Source organism: Schistocerca cancellata, chromosome 8, assembly GCF_023864275.1.
Source record: "Schistocerca cancellata isolate TAMUIC-IGC-003103 chromosome 8, iqSchCanc2.1, whole genome shotgun sequence".
Taxonomy (NCBI): domain Eukaryota; kingdom Metazoa; phylum Arthropoda; class Insecta; order Orthoptera; family Acrididae; genus Schistocerca; species Schistocerca cancellata.
In genome coordinates this window covers 245,399,503-245,413,241 of record NC_064633.1, presented here as the reverse complement: position 1 = coordinate 245,413,241, position 13,739 = coordinate 245,399,503, and the positions used below count along the sequence as shown (strand labels likewise).

General features: G+C 39.6%; 1 protein-coding gene across 2 annotated transcripts in view; it reads right to left on the bottom strand.

Annotated features, from left to right (window-relative positions):
- Positions 1 to 13,739, bottom strand: part of LOC126094511 (nuclear pore complex protein Nup58) — a 162,148-nt gene that overhangs the window by 134,773 nt on the left and 13,636 nt on the right. For both annotated transcript variants that reach the window (XM_049908920.1, XM_049908921.1), the window contains exon 2: positions 1,069 to 2,078. In XM_049908920.1, coding sequence (XP_049764877.1) covers positions 1,069 to 2,078 — 1,010 coding nt within the window. The remainder of the gene's footprint in view (positions 1 to 1,068; positions 2,079 to 13,739) is intronic.

Below are 13,739 nucleotides of genomic sequence, written 5' to 3'. Positions count from 1 at the left end.
GCAATTTTTACATATACAACTCATTGTCACAGATGGAAGTAGTGATAAGAGACAAAAGAAGACAAAGATTTGAAACCCAAATCTTTAGAGCTGTAATTTGGCAGATATTCACTTCACCACCTAGTCAAATTCAATTATAATTTTTCCTTACAAATAAAATAAAAGTATGTATTGCTTTATACACTTTCATTCAATTGAGAGAAGTAATCTAGAAGCGTAACTGTTGCACTACTTCAATGTTCTCAAAATGTGTGATGCAAGTGCTGAGAGGTTACAACTACTCAGGCAAAGAATGGCTCTTTTATTGTTCCAGATAGATATCAAGAGCCTCTTGTTCCACAAGATTCAAGAAAGGAGTAAGGGGAATTATTTTTACCATCAACAGTCAACGGTGCTGAAACATGATGTACTGAATAGGAACAAGAGCCTTACAATTGCGGGACCCAGCTTCCCCACTAAAATTCAATTATTATTTTGGGTCTTGTTGAAAATGAACATGAGCAATAATGTTATTTTTTCTGCGTAACACCTTCAGTGGCAGCAGGTGAGACATGTCAAACAGAATCTAGTTCGCAATGCATCAATTGATTTCACAACTTCCTTTTAGCAACTTCTGCTGAGCTCACAGGACTCTGCAAGGGCATTATCATTAAAATTAAATGATAATGGGGAAGGAAACTGGTTGAAATGTGGTAATGTACAGCTCTCATTGTAACAGATATGTGAACATATCTAACGATATTATCATTGCTTCACTATTCTGTGTCTAACTGTCATAATATTTATTCTATGTCTCTAAGACTTATATTCTGCTGCTTTAAATGACTTAGTTTTCTGTTTGATCCATAATAGGTGTCTGCAGTTCAAAGAACAAAAACTTTACTTCAACTGACTGCAATACATCATCAGTTCCACATTTATACATTATTACTAAACTATAATGTTCTTACGTACATACCAAATTTTTATATTAATATATCCATTATTTAAAAGTGACATCCATTAAAATATTTAATAATTTACTGGAAATATTATAATGATGTCTTTACAAAAACTGAGTCCAATTACCTGTTATACTACTGGCTAGACCTTTGCTCTGTGTTGTGTCAAGACCACCTAGACCAATGGAAGGTGCAGAGCTAGTTGTGGTTGCTGTGCTGGTGGTAGGTTTTGTAAATGAAGTAAATAAGCTGCTAGATGCTGTTGCCGTACTACCAAAAGCTGGTAGTGTTAATCCAGATGTAGTTGTTGCAGTTGCTGCTGTGGCAAAAAGTCCCCCTGGCTTGCTTGTTGCTGTGCCAATACTAAAGCCTAGGCTTGTACTTGTAGTAGTAGGTGTACTAAAGAGGTTACTTGAGGTAGGGGTAGCTAACAAGGAAGACCCAAATGGTTGTGATTGTGTTGCTGGAGTGCCAAATGCTGTCCCAGCTGTTGCTGTTGTAGCTGCTGCTGCAAGTGTACCAATTCCTGCTGTTGTTCCTGGTGCTGCTGCTGCTGTAGTAGACGATGCTCCAAAGGCAAAACCACCTGAACCAAAAGCTGGAGTAGGAGCAGCTGAAGTCGTCGCCTGACTACCAAAAGATAAAGGAATTGGGGCCGCGGTAGTTGTCAGAGTAGTAAATGCCAATGTTGGTTGGCTAGTTGTTGCAGGTGTTCCAAATTGAGCTGGAGCAGAGGAGGACGGGGTGGCAAAGAGTGCTGCGCTTCCAAAAGTAAGCCCTGTCTGAGTTGTAGTGGTGGGAGTTCCAAAATTAATTGCGGGCTGTCCAGATGACACTGGGGTCCCAAATGGCAATGTAGATGCTGCAGTTGGTTGGGATTGTTGGGTAGTTGGTGTCCCAAATGAAAGACCAGTTGTGGCTTGTGCTCCAAACGTAAGTCCTGATGCTTGGGTAGTAGGTGTCCCGAATGTTAATCCTGAAGCCTGTGTAGTTGTTGCAGTTCCAAACAAACCAGTATTCTGTGTACCACCAGGAGTGCCAAATGTTATTCCTGAAGTTGCATTTGCCTGCTGCGGTGTTCCAAAAAGAGAGCTAGTCGTAGTTGCAGTTCCAAGGCCAAAAGCTGGTGTAGATGGTCTGGAAAAAAGAACAACAGTTAAATGAAAACTTTGCTAAATAAATTTTCCACAAAAAGTAGGGAAGTTACAAGAAGACTTACACACTCAGTTTTATCTTAGTATTGTATGATAGAATTAATAAATCCGTACAACAAAAAATTAAAAACATGTAAATAACAGTATTATCAAGTGATTAAATATTCCTTTCCCTTTGCCTGAAGCAATTTAGAGAAAAGGGTAACTGGACAGAGATTTGGACCCACTCCTGAATGTGAATCTACAAGTCCAGCACTTTACCATCATGACACATCTGTACTACACTGGCTTGAAAAATAACATAAGATTTTTGATTTCATAAGACTACTTGCTGGGCAAAACAAAATTTACACTCATACTACACCTCCTTAGCTAATTTTCAACATAAGCATCCACCCATCTTTCAGCATTGGCTGACTTTGCAAATGCTCTCTTTGTAGAATACTGGTATTGGAAAAACACTGCCAGCCATGGTTTACTTATGAATGCTGCAACTGTTCCGAGCGGTATGTGCAATATGTAACACATCTGTTAATGATGGCATAGCAACTGGATGTCCAGTATGTTGTTAATATGTGAGGCTGATGGCTTGCAGCAAAGAAGTTGCTCCCCATATACTATTAACATTTCAGCATTAATATTAACACCACTTTGGTTTATCCCTTACACACACACACACACACACACACACACACACACACACACACAGGTGCACATGTTTCACAATTTCCTATACTTATTCTAGAATGATGTTTTTTCTAAATATGGCTGGCACAGTGGATCTTCTGTGTGTACAGTAACTGAGTTGCTTGATGTACTCATACGATCCATTGATTAGGATTGCCAAAGGGATGTGTGAGGATAACTGATAATGTAATGCAATTGTAGCCATCATTTTAGAGAGCTAAATTGCATAAAATAGACAGGCTGTCCATAAAAGAAAGTCTTTCTTATAAATTTTAATAGTATCCAACTATCATCTTTGTACAGCATTGGTTGAAGGTCACAATTAAAGAATAACTCAAACAGTTTCAGATAAGTGCATGCACGAGTACTGTTTTGTTGTTTCCAGTTTTCCGCACCACATATACAAAATGGTGGCCCCTGAGTGTAAAGTGCTTTGTGTTCTGCAGTTTGGTAAGTGTGAATCTATAATTTCAGTTCAACACATGTTTCTTTTCAAGTTTAACTGGATCCCCCTTGTTGCAGAAACATTGGCTAATTGTACAGTCAATTCGAAATGATTTGATGTGTGTTTAAATGCGAAAGCACAGGATGACCGAAAGTGTCTGAAGAGGATGTTGACCATGTCAGAGTATCTTACTTTCACAGTCCCAAAATGTCTGTTCAGAAAGCAGGTCCTGAGCTTCAGTTGCCAAAGACAAAAGTGCACAAGGTTTTAAGAAAACATTTACACATGCCCATAATGGTTACAGTTGGTGCACGCTTTACTAGAAGACTATTGTGTATGTTACAACTTTGCAAGTGAAGTGTTACAGTGCGAAGACGATTTTCTTGACTGTGTGGTGATCAGTGATGATACAAGTTTTCACCTAACTAGGTAAGGTAAGTGTCCATTATATTCATATCTGGGGTCAGAACATCCTCATGAACCTGTTTAACATAAGAGATTCCCCAAAATTTTAATGTTTTCTGTGCTTTTTTAACTGTAGCTACAGTAGCAAGGGTTGCTTATCTGGATATGTTGCAAGAGTGACTCTTTCACCTATTAAAAGGTAACCCTGAAAACTCTATTTGCCACATAGATGGAACCACTCCCAAGTGGCATCTCTTTGCACAAGAGTGACTGAAAGTCCCTGACCACTGAATTGGTCATAATGGTCAATAGAACAGAGCTCCTTTCTGCTGGCCTACACATTAACCTAACCTCACCCCATGTGATTTTTTTTTCTTTGGGACTTTATAAAAAAGAATGTGTTTGTGTTCCACCACTTCCTGATGGTCTGTCAAAGTTGAGACACAGAATTGCAGAGGCTGTTCTTCCATTGCTTCAGAAGTGTTAAAGTGTGGGAAGAACTGGATTTTAGGTTGGCAATGTGCTGTGTAACTAAACATGCACATACTGAACATTTGTAAGAAAATCTAGATCAGTTTACCTTAAATTTGATGTACAATTTGTTGTTAATGGTTTAAATTCAACAGTTATAATATACCACTGAAACTGGAACACACTTTTATGAACAGCCTGTATTACTACAGTTGAACACCCAAAACATCTATTTGGAAAAAACAGACCACAAAATTAAAAGCCTGGTTTACTACGTCATTCACTTGTTTCATTAGTGGGAACATAGCGATAAGGAAGACCTAAAAATTTCCTCTGGAATTCAGTCGTTTCTGCCATCATATTTTTCTTTCACTTGTTTTAGAAATTAAGACAGAAACAAGCTAGGAGGATATGTCAAGTGAGGAAAGATTTTAAAATGCTACTAATTGCAAACTCATTCTATTACTGATCATGCTATTTAAGTTTAACATATTGTGTAGCTGCAGCTGAAAAAAAAAAGGGGGGGGGGACAGTTACATTAACCATTCATATAAGTAGAATTAAAAAGTGACAAAAAATGTGTTGCCACCATATGGAAGATGTGCTATTCATTTGGCACACTACTAATCTAAGAAAGTACCACTGGTATCACGTACAATGCCTTCAAAGACATTAGTCTGCAGATTATCAAATACATATATAACTTCTTCATATGCTTAAAGAAATTGTGGACTGATGAAAACTAGTCTCTGCGAAACTACACAGTCACTGACAAAGCAAATTTTAAATGTAACAGTTTTTTTCATTATTCATTAACTCCCAAGCCAAAAAGAGCAGAACTATAAAGTACAGTTTACAGTGAATATTTGGTGCTGATTATTGCTACCAAGTTCTCTCCATCTTATGTTCTATGACCTTGCTTATCAGGTGCACAAAAACATATTACCAAAACAATGCTAGAAAGGTAAAGCATATAATTAAGACATGATGCACTGAAAGTGGCATTCCATAAATAGAAAAGACAGACCGATTCTTCTGCCACATGAGAGGGAGGAAGAAAAATTTGGATCTGATCCCACATTGGCAACAAGATCATTAGACATGGAACAGAAGCTCAGATACATCAAGGATGGAGAAGAAGATCAACCACATTATTTTTAAAGGAGGAATCCTTGTATTTGCCTGATTCAGCTCAGAGGAAGTACAGAAAACCTAAATCTGGAAGTTAGCCCACTGTCTTAACCACTGTGTCATCTCGCGTCGTTCTCCTCTTAGATAAGAGGATACATTTTATGTAGTGTTTCTTCTTAAACATGCTAAAGTAACAACATTCCATAAATCTGCCCGGGAAAATTTATGTCAATGATGTGTTTAAGCAATCACAGGCTATTACTCTGGATATCTGATCATGTCATTAACTTTATGTTTATGAGATTTCTCGTTAAAATCTAGAAAGAGGAATTCTGGGGATGACCAACTGTGTCACAACATTGCACAGTTTGTTAATGGCATGGCAGTTTGTCCAGATGGGAACAAATGATGAAAAGTGACAAGTCTATCACATCCGTCAGTCGAAGACAAAGATCCACGTGAATTTGTGGATAAGGCACACATCATGGGAGTGTGTGGAGTGCAACATAGCTAGAGGATAGAGGGGAGGTAAGCAAACATTGGAATGGATAGACTCAATCAAGCTGATACTGGAATACCTGATAAAGGATACTGTTCTGGAAGTCTTACTTCTATATCAGGAGATGGGTTGTGTGATTCATTTGTACTAGATTGCTCCAGACACACATGTTGTAGCTGAGGTGTCACTGATGGCACCTGAATCACTGGGGAGGGGGGGGGTGATTTCCTGTCTCTACCAGGTTGTCCCCAGGGCTCATCCAGAAGGCAACAGTTGCATGCCTGATCCCACAAAGGTGGATCGGGTCTAGGAGTCACAGTGCTGCCGAACCAGGGGCCAAGTTGCTACAATATCAACATGACAACATTATAGCATTATGAAGTTTCAAAATTGTGGTGTGGTTTGGAGGCAAGGAGATGTTATTTTAGTCAATGTAGTATTAGTTGGAGGTAATTTTAATCCACTGCGTATAGACTGGCTATCTATACATTTTCTGCAGGTAGTATGGACAGATATGTCTTGTGAAGTACTTTTGAACATGTTTTACAAAAACAGTCTTCAACCACTAGTGTGACAGCCCACATGAAATGGAAATATTTTAGATCTTGTAGCTTCAAACATGCCTGACATTATTGACAGTGTCAGTACAGACACAGGGATTAGTGATTATGATTTCATAATGATGATGTTTACTAATGTTAACACATTCATCATCATTTACATTAGAAAAAGGAGAGCAGTAGTTGTTAGATCCAACTTGGACAACAAATGGACATCAGTGAGTTCCAGTACGATGAACTTAAGATTTCTATAATGTTGACAAGGTGCCCCCACTGCAAACTGATGACGTGGGTCTGAACATATGCACTAGGTTCCCAGATATGTGAATAGCTTGAAGACTTTTTAAGTATCAGAACCCACTATCTTGTCTTCAATGGTAAGTGTCCATTAGAGACAATCCTGTGGCTGGACGATGACGTCTCTCTGGTGGGCCAATGGTTCCGCCACCCACCAGCACCTCAACCAGCTCCGCCCCTGTCTGGTGGACCCCAACGCCCCGGGGGAACTGCCAGTGCCTATCGCCGACCGGCCTGTGGTGGAACCTTCGCTTCTGCCTCAGCCACTAGCTCCGCCGCCAGCTGCCCGTGCTGCATTGCCACCTCCTGCCCCAACCAGCCACAAACCAATGGATGTAGACCAGGATGCCCCTACTCCTATGGACGTTTGTGGTGCTTTTTTCCCAGGGGGGAGAAATGTCATAGTAGCCCCTTGTTGTTAGAGGGCCCACAGAACCAACATGCAAGATGGGTTGCTAACTCCCTTTCAGCAGCACGGAGAGAAACATCACCAGCAGATAGAAACAGTAACAGACTTTCCAAATAAAAATGGAATTACTTTGCCAGACCAGTGTTCCACCAATCGGAACTCATACGACTGCTGTAGCACTCCACCGACCTGGCTTTATAAGCACGCCTACACCGTCAGTGTTTACCAACCACTAGGAATTGCTCTGGCCAGTACTTACACCGGCCCTAGCCTTGTATTCACTTGCCGTAGTCTTGTAGTAGTACGTTGTATTTTGTAGAGTAGTTTTGGTCAGTATTTTCTTCCATTGTCTTGTTTCCTTATCTGTTTTTGCTAGCACAGAATTGTGGGGGTCTTTTTTTGTTTGTTCTGCATTTAAAACTTAGTGTAAACCAAGAAGGTATTTTTTCTTTAACTGTAATAAAACGGTAAATTGACTGTTAGTTCTTTCCTGCCAACAGCAGGACGCTACACACGCGTCGTGCAATAGCGACTTATGATCTTGGTGGTCTATGGGCCTCTTCAACAGTCTCATGGTGAGTTACAGTAAGCATTAAAGAAGTAGAAAAATGTGTGCCAATCAGCAGCCTTAAGAATCCAAGGCAGGGCGATTCACCTGAGTACTGGTGTGGGGGATAAAATGATCACATAGTAGACACTATCCTGAAGTTAATCATAAATCTTCCATCAAAGAAAAGGGTAAACTAAGGCTAAACACCATGTTGTCATCAGCTGAAATGGATCCACATGTTATACATGTGATTTGTTTGAATTTGGGCCCCTGAAGCAACTGTTGTTTGGCGGAGGGTGGGGGTAGGCACATTAGAGAAGGTAGGGCTGCCAAGGCTGCTTTTCTTACAGTCGTTTAGGAATCGCTCATTCTATGAGATGAATCCTTCATGAAGAACTAATACCCCCAACTGATACCCCAAACAACTTCATCAGCAATCCATATATGCACAGTGTGTGTTTTTTTCCAGTGACTTCTGACCATTACATCCACACGATTGAAGAGTTTACCTGCCAACATTCAATGAGATGGCTGTGAGAGATGTACAGTTCCAGCAGGACAGTGCCATGCCACACACCACACACCCTGCGTATGTCACAGATTGTTTTGCGGCCATGCTTCCCAGGATGCCTCATATCCTTGAGGGGAGATTTGCACTGACCAGCAAGGTCACTTAATTTCTAAAATCATGTTTTTACAACGATCAACCTACAGCTCTGGCTTACCTGAAGAACAACATTCGTCAAGATATTGCCAATATACCCATTGATTTGTATCAAAGAGTTGAAGGAAACTTCCGAGTTTTATTAAGACACTGTATGGAGATGCCATCTGCTTGATATCATCATTAAAATTGTGCAAACACCAAATTTACATGTTCTACTTGATGCTGCTCAAAGTAGCAATACATATCTGCATACTTGTTGTTGTTGTGATCTTCAGTCCAGAGGCTGGTTTGATGCAGCTCTCCATGCTATTCTACCTTGTGCAAGCTTCTTCATCTCCGAGTAACTACTGCACCCTACATCCTTCTGCATCTTCTTAGTGTATTCATCTTTTGGTCTCCCTCGATGATTCTTACCCTCTAATACTAACTTGGTTATCCCTTGATGCCTCAGAACACGTCCTACCAACCAATCCCTTCATCTAGTCAAGTTGTGCAACAAATTCCTCTTCTCCCCAAATCTATTCAGTACCTCCTCATTAGTTATGTGATCTACCCATCTAATCTTCAGCACTCTTCTGTAGCACCACATTTCAAAAGCTTCTATTCTCTTCTTGTCTAAACTATTTATCATTCATGTGTCACACCCATACATGGCTACACTCGATACAAGTACTTTTAGAAAAGACTTCCTGACACTTAAATCTATACTCGATGTTAACAAATTTCTCTTGTTCAGAAACGCTTTCCTTGCCATTGCCAGTCTACATTTCACATCCTTTCTGCTTCCACCACCATCAGTTATTTTCTCCCCAAATATCAAAGTGTCTCATTTCCTAATCTAATTCCCTCAGCATCACCTGATTAAATTAGACTACATTCCATTATCATCATTTTGCTTTTGTTGATGTTCACCTTATATCCTTCTTTAAAGACACTGTCCATTCCGTTCAACTGTTGTTCCAGGTCCTTTTGCTGTCTCTGGCAGACGTACAATGCCATTGGCAAACCTCAAAGTCTTTATTTCTTCTCCATGGATTTCAATTCCTACTCCAAATTTTTCTTTTGTTTCCTTTACTGCTTGCTCAGTATACAGACTGAACAGCATCAGGGGATAGGCTGCAGCCCTGTCTCACTCCCTTCCCAACCATTGCTTACCTTTCATGGCCCTCAACTCATAACTGCCATCTGATTCCTGTACAAATTGTAAATATCCTTTTGCTCCCTGTATTTTACCCCCTGCCACCTTCAGAATTAGAAAGAGTATTCCAGTCAACATTGTCAAAAGCTTTCTCTAAGTCTACAAATGCTAGAAATGTAGGTTTGCCTCTCCTTAATCTATCTTCTAAGAAAAGTCATAGGGTCAGTATTGCCTCATGTGTTCCAACATTTCTACAGAACCCAAACTGATCTTCCCCAATGTCAGCTTCTACCAGTATTTCCATTTGTCTGTAAAGAATTCGTGTCAATATTTTGCAGCCGTGGTTTATTAAACTGATTGTTCGGTAATTTTGACACCTCTCAACACTTACTTTCTTTGGGATTGGAATTATTATATTCTTCTTGAAGTCTGGGGGTATTTCACCTGTCTCATACATCTTGCCCACCAGATGGTACAGTTTTGTCAGGGCTGGCTCTCCCAAGGCTGTCAGTAGTTCTAAGGGAATGTTGTCTACTCCCGAGGTCTTGTTTTGACTTAGGTCTTTCCGTGCTAAAATTCTCCATGCACTATCATATCTCCCATTTTGTCTTCACCTATGTCCTCTTACATTTCCATAATATTGCCCTAATGTACATCACCCTTGTATAGACCCTCTATATACTCCTTCCACCTTTCTGCTTTCCCTTATTCACTTAGAGCTGGTTTTCCATCTGAGCTCTTGATATTCATACAAGTGGTTCTCTTTTCTCCAAAAGTCTCTTTAGTTTTCCTGTAGGCAGTATCTATCTTACTCTAGTGATATTTGCATCTAAATCCTTACATTTGTCCTCTAACCATCGCTGCTTAGCCATTTTGCACTTCTTGTCTATCTCACTTTTTAGATATTTGTATTCCTTTTTGCCTGCTTCTTTTACTCCTTTTTTATATTTTCTCCTTTTCTCAATTAAATTCAATATATCCTCTACCCCTCATATTTTTACCTAGTTGATCCTCTGCTGCCTTCACTATTTCATCTCTCAAAGCTACCCATCCTTCTTCTACTGTACTTCTTTCCCTTGTTCTTGTCAATCGATCCCTAATGCTCTCTCTGAAACTCTCTACAACCTCTGGCTCTTTCAGTTTATTCACGTCCCATCTCCTTAAATTCCAACCTTTTTGCAGTTTCTTCAGTTTTAATATACAGTTCATAACCAATAAATTGTGGTCAGAGCCCACACCTGCCCCTGGAAATGTCTTACAACTTAAAACCTGGTTCCTAAATCTCTGCCTTACCATTAATTATCTATCTGAAACCTTCCAGTGTCTCCCGGCCTCTTCCGTGTATACAACCTTCTTTCATGATTCTTAAGCCAAGTGTTAGCTACGATTAAATTATGCTCTGTGCAAAATTCTACCAGGCGGCTTCCTCTTTCAATCCTTACCCCCATTCCATATTCACCTACTACTTTTCCTTGTCTTCCTTTTCCTGTTATTGAATTCCAGTACCCCATGACCACTAAATTTTCATTTCCCTTCACTATCTGAATAATTTCTTTTATCTCATCATACATTTCTTCAATCTCTTCATCGTCTGCGGAGCTAGTTGGCATATAAACTTGTACTACAGTGGTAGGCATGGGCTTCATGACTATCTTGGCTACAATAATGCATTCACTGTGCTGTTCGTAAAAGCTTACCCATGCTCTTATTTTTTTTTTCATTATTAAACCTTCTCCTGCATTATCCCTATTTAATTTTGTATTTATAACCCTGTATTCACCTGGCCATAAGTCTTGTTCCTCCTGCCACTGAACTTCACTAATTCCCACTATATCTAACTTTAGTCTATCTATTTCCCTTTTTAAATTTTCTAAACTACCTGCCCAATTAAGGGATCTGACATTCCACGCTCCGATCCATAGAACACTAGTTTCGTTTCTCCTGATAATAATGTTCTCCTGAGTAGTCCCACATCTGCATTACTTTTTTTGGGAAAAAAAGGAGATTTCTAAATAAGCTAGTTGCATTTACTCACTTTAGATTAAAATAAGTGGGGGAGAAATTATTCAGGATCAGAGGTCCAGATTTAAAAATGGTTTTTCTAATATGTTACAACTGTTTTTGGTCTCAGAGCTGTTTAATAAAGGGTTATGGACATTAAAATCATCCAGTAAAACAAATGGCGGGGCTAAAGATAAGACGAAATTGATGATCTCACAATACACCACATCACCCGTAGGAGGGATGAGATATATATGTTGCAAGGACGATTCCTATATTGTACACACTCTCACAGCGTCTTTCAGGGTCTATTATGTCCTTATAATAGGCAGGTAATTAAGTACCGAACCAAGTTTCCTGAAGAGCTATGCAAACCACTAAGCAAAGTGAGAGCAAGTGTTCCTGTTCATCAGAGCAGTGACAACAACCATTACCAGTTATGGAAGTAAGAAAAGGTTAGAATTGTTAATCACAATTTGATTAGGCTTAACACCACCTACTGGCTATGATCCACATGCACAATTCTGATAGCAGTGGAGGGGGAAATCCTGCGAAGTCAGGGTTGCCAGTTTTGCTGTCACCTGGCTCCAGCTGCCTGAGACTGTGGTTGGTTTTTTTGTGTGTGTGTGTGTGTGTGTGTGTGTGTGTGTGTGTGTGTGTGTGGCCTATTTTTGAAATAAGCCTTGTTGGCTGAAAACTAACATTCCATCAGTCTTTTTGTTGTGCCTTTCTGCGACTCAGCATCTCTGCAATATGGTGAGTAGCAACTATCCCTTTCAGATATTGTTACATTCCAATTGGTGTAGCAAGGCGTTTGTACACAGAGGACAACCCCAAGTAGTGGTCATTGTCTTTCATATATTGTTACATTCCAATTGGTGCAGCAAGACGTTTGTGCACAGAGGACAACCCCAGTAGTGGTCGTTGTCTGAAATTTCCACAGATATGTTCATTCCTACAATTAGAAGACATATGGCTAAATCTTCATACACTTGAAGCATACATATTGAGCGTCTCATGTCGTGTGATATGCACAGTTTTATATCATACCAGTAAATCATAACCTTAACTTGACCCAGTAGTAAGTTGCCCTCAAAACCCATGATAGATGCTCCCAAGTCTACTTTATTATCTTCAGATCCTCATTTATGCTGATAGACAAAATGTACACCCCCTTATAACAAATTAGCACACAATTCCTTGTCTTTGAAGTATAAGGTCCCGGCAGAAGATTATACCCTTGACCATATTCAGGTTCCTATGCAAAGTAATTGTGACTGGGATATCATAAAGTTTGTTGTAGCTTAACTTTATACTATTTTAATTATTAAAGATCTGTTCTGTATTTTGTTTATTCAGGTGATATGACTGTAGTTGTCTCCAGCTTCCTCCACAAAAAATAATGGCTTGGTACTTGTGAAAAATTCACAGTCAGCCCTGGTATAGAACCGGAATTTATGCATATATGTCTCTCCTTGTTTGATGGATCAATCTTCATCTCAATTCACACCTAATGAGGGAAATGTATGGTGCTTATTTCCCTTTGTGTTAAGGCACTCTGACGAGGCTGCTGGACCCCTACAGCGATCAGTGTGATTCAACTTGACCCACTCCGACTGGAGTCTCTTCCCATGGGTACCATCCTGTCTAAGCAACAGCCAATGCATTGCTGTCCAGAATTCTCTTGTGCCCACGTAATATACACACATACTTCTGGGCAGTCTTTGGGAGGAAACAATGCAGGCATCAACAGTGTGTTCCTTGCATGGTTAGGGGGCTGTCACTGTGTACGTACCTGATGACACTCCATGTAGGACTGGCTGCCATGCTGGGTATCTGGCTTAGAATATAAGTAAGATAGACTGCACATAACTTCATTATAATGTTGCCAACACCTAAGTCATGCAAAAAAGGGCAAGAAACCAAGTTTATGTGGTTGCATGCACAGACTATACATATTTGCAGGTGAGTTCTGGAATAATGTTCAATTTATCTTAACTGTAGTATTTTCAGTTAGGGTTTCTTTATTACAGAGGTTAAATTTTGCACGGCATTTTACACATCAAAAGATATTTTGTTCCACGAGTAAAGAGGTTTTAAAAGTGCAAAAAGATTTGTGAACCCATTTTTTGAGACTAAGTCAACATATTTACAGGCTGAAGCAAAGGAGTAATGTTGTCACAAAGCAAATGCAAACAGTCTTTTCTAATTAATAGTATTTATTTCTGTTTCAATATCAGGAAGTGAATGATAAGGGACATTATACTCTATATCTCATTAAAATAAATATGAATAACCACAAGGTCCTTATTTTTTTCTGTTTAGTATCATAACTTGTTTTCACTGTTTGACTGGTTGCAGTTTTCCCGCTGATGAAATACGAA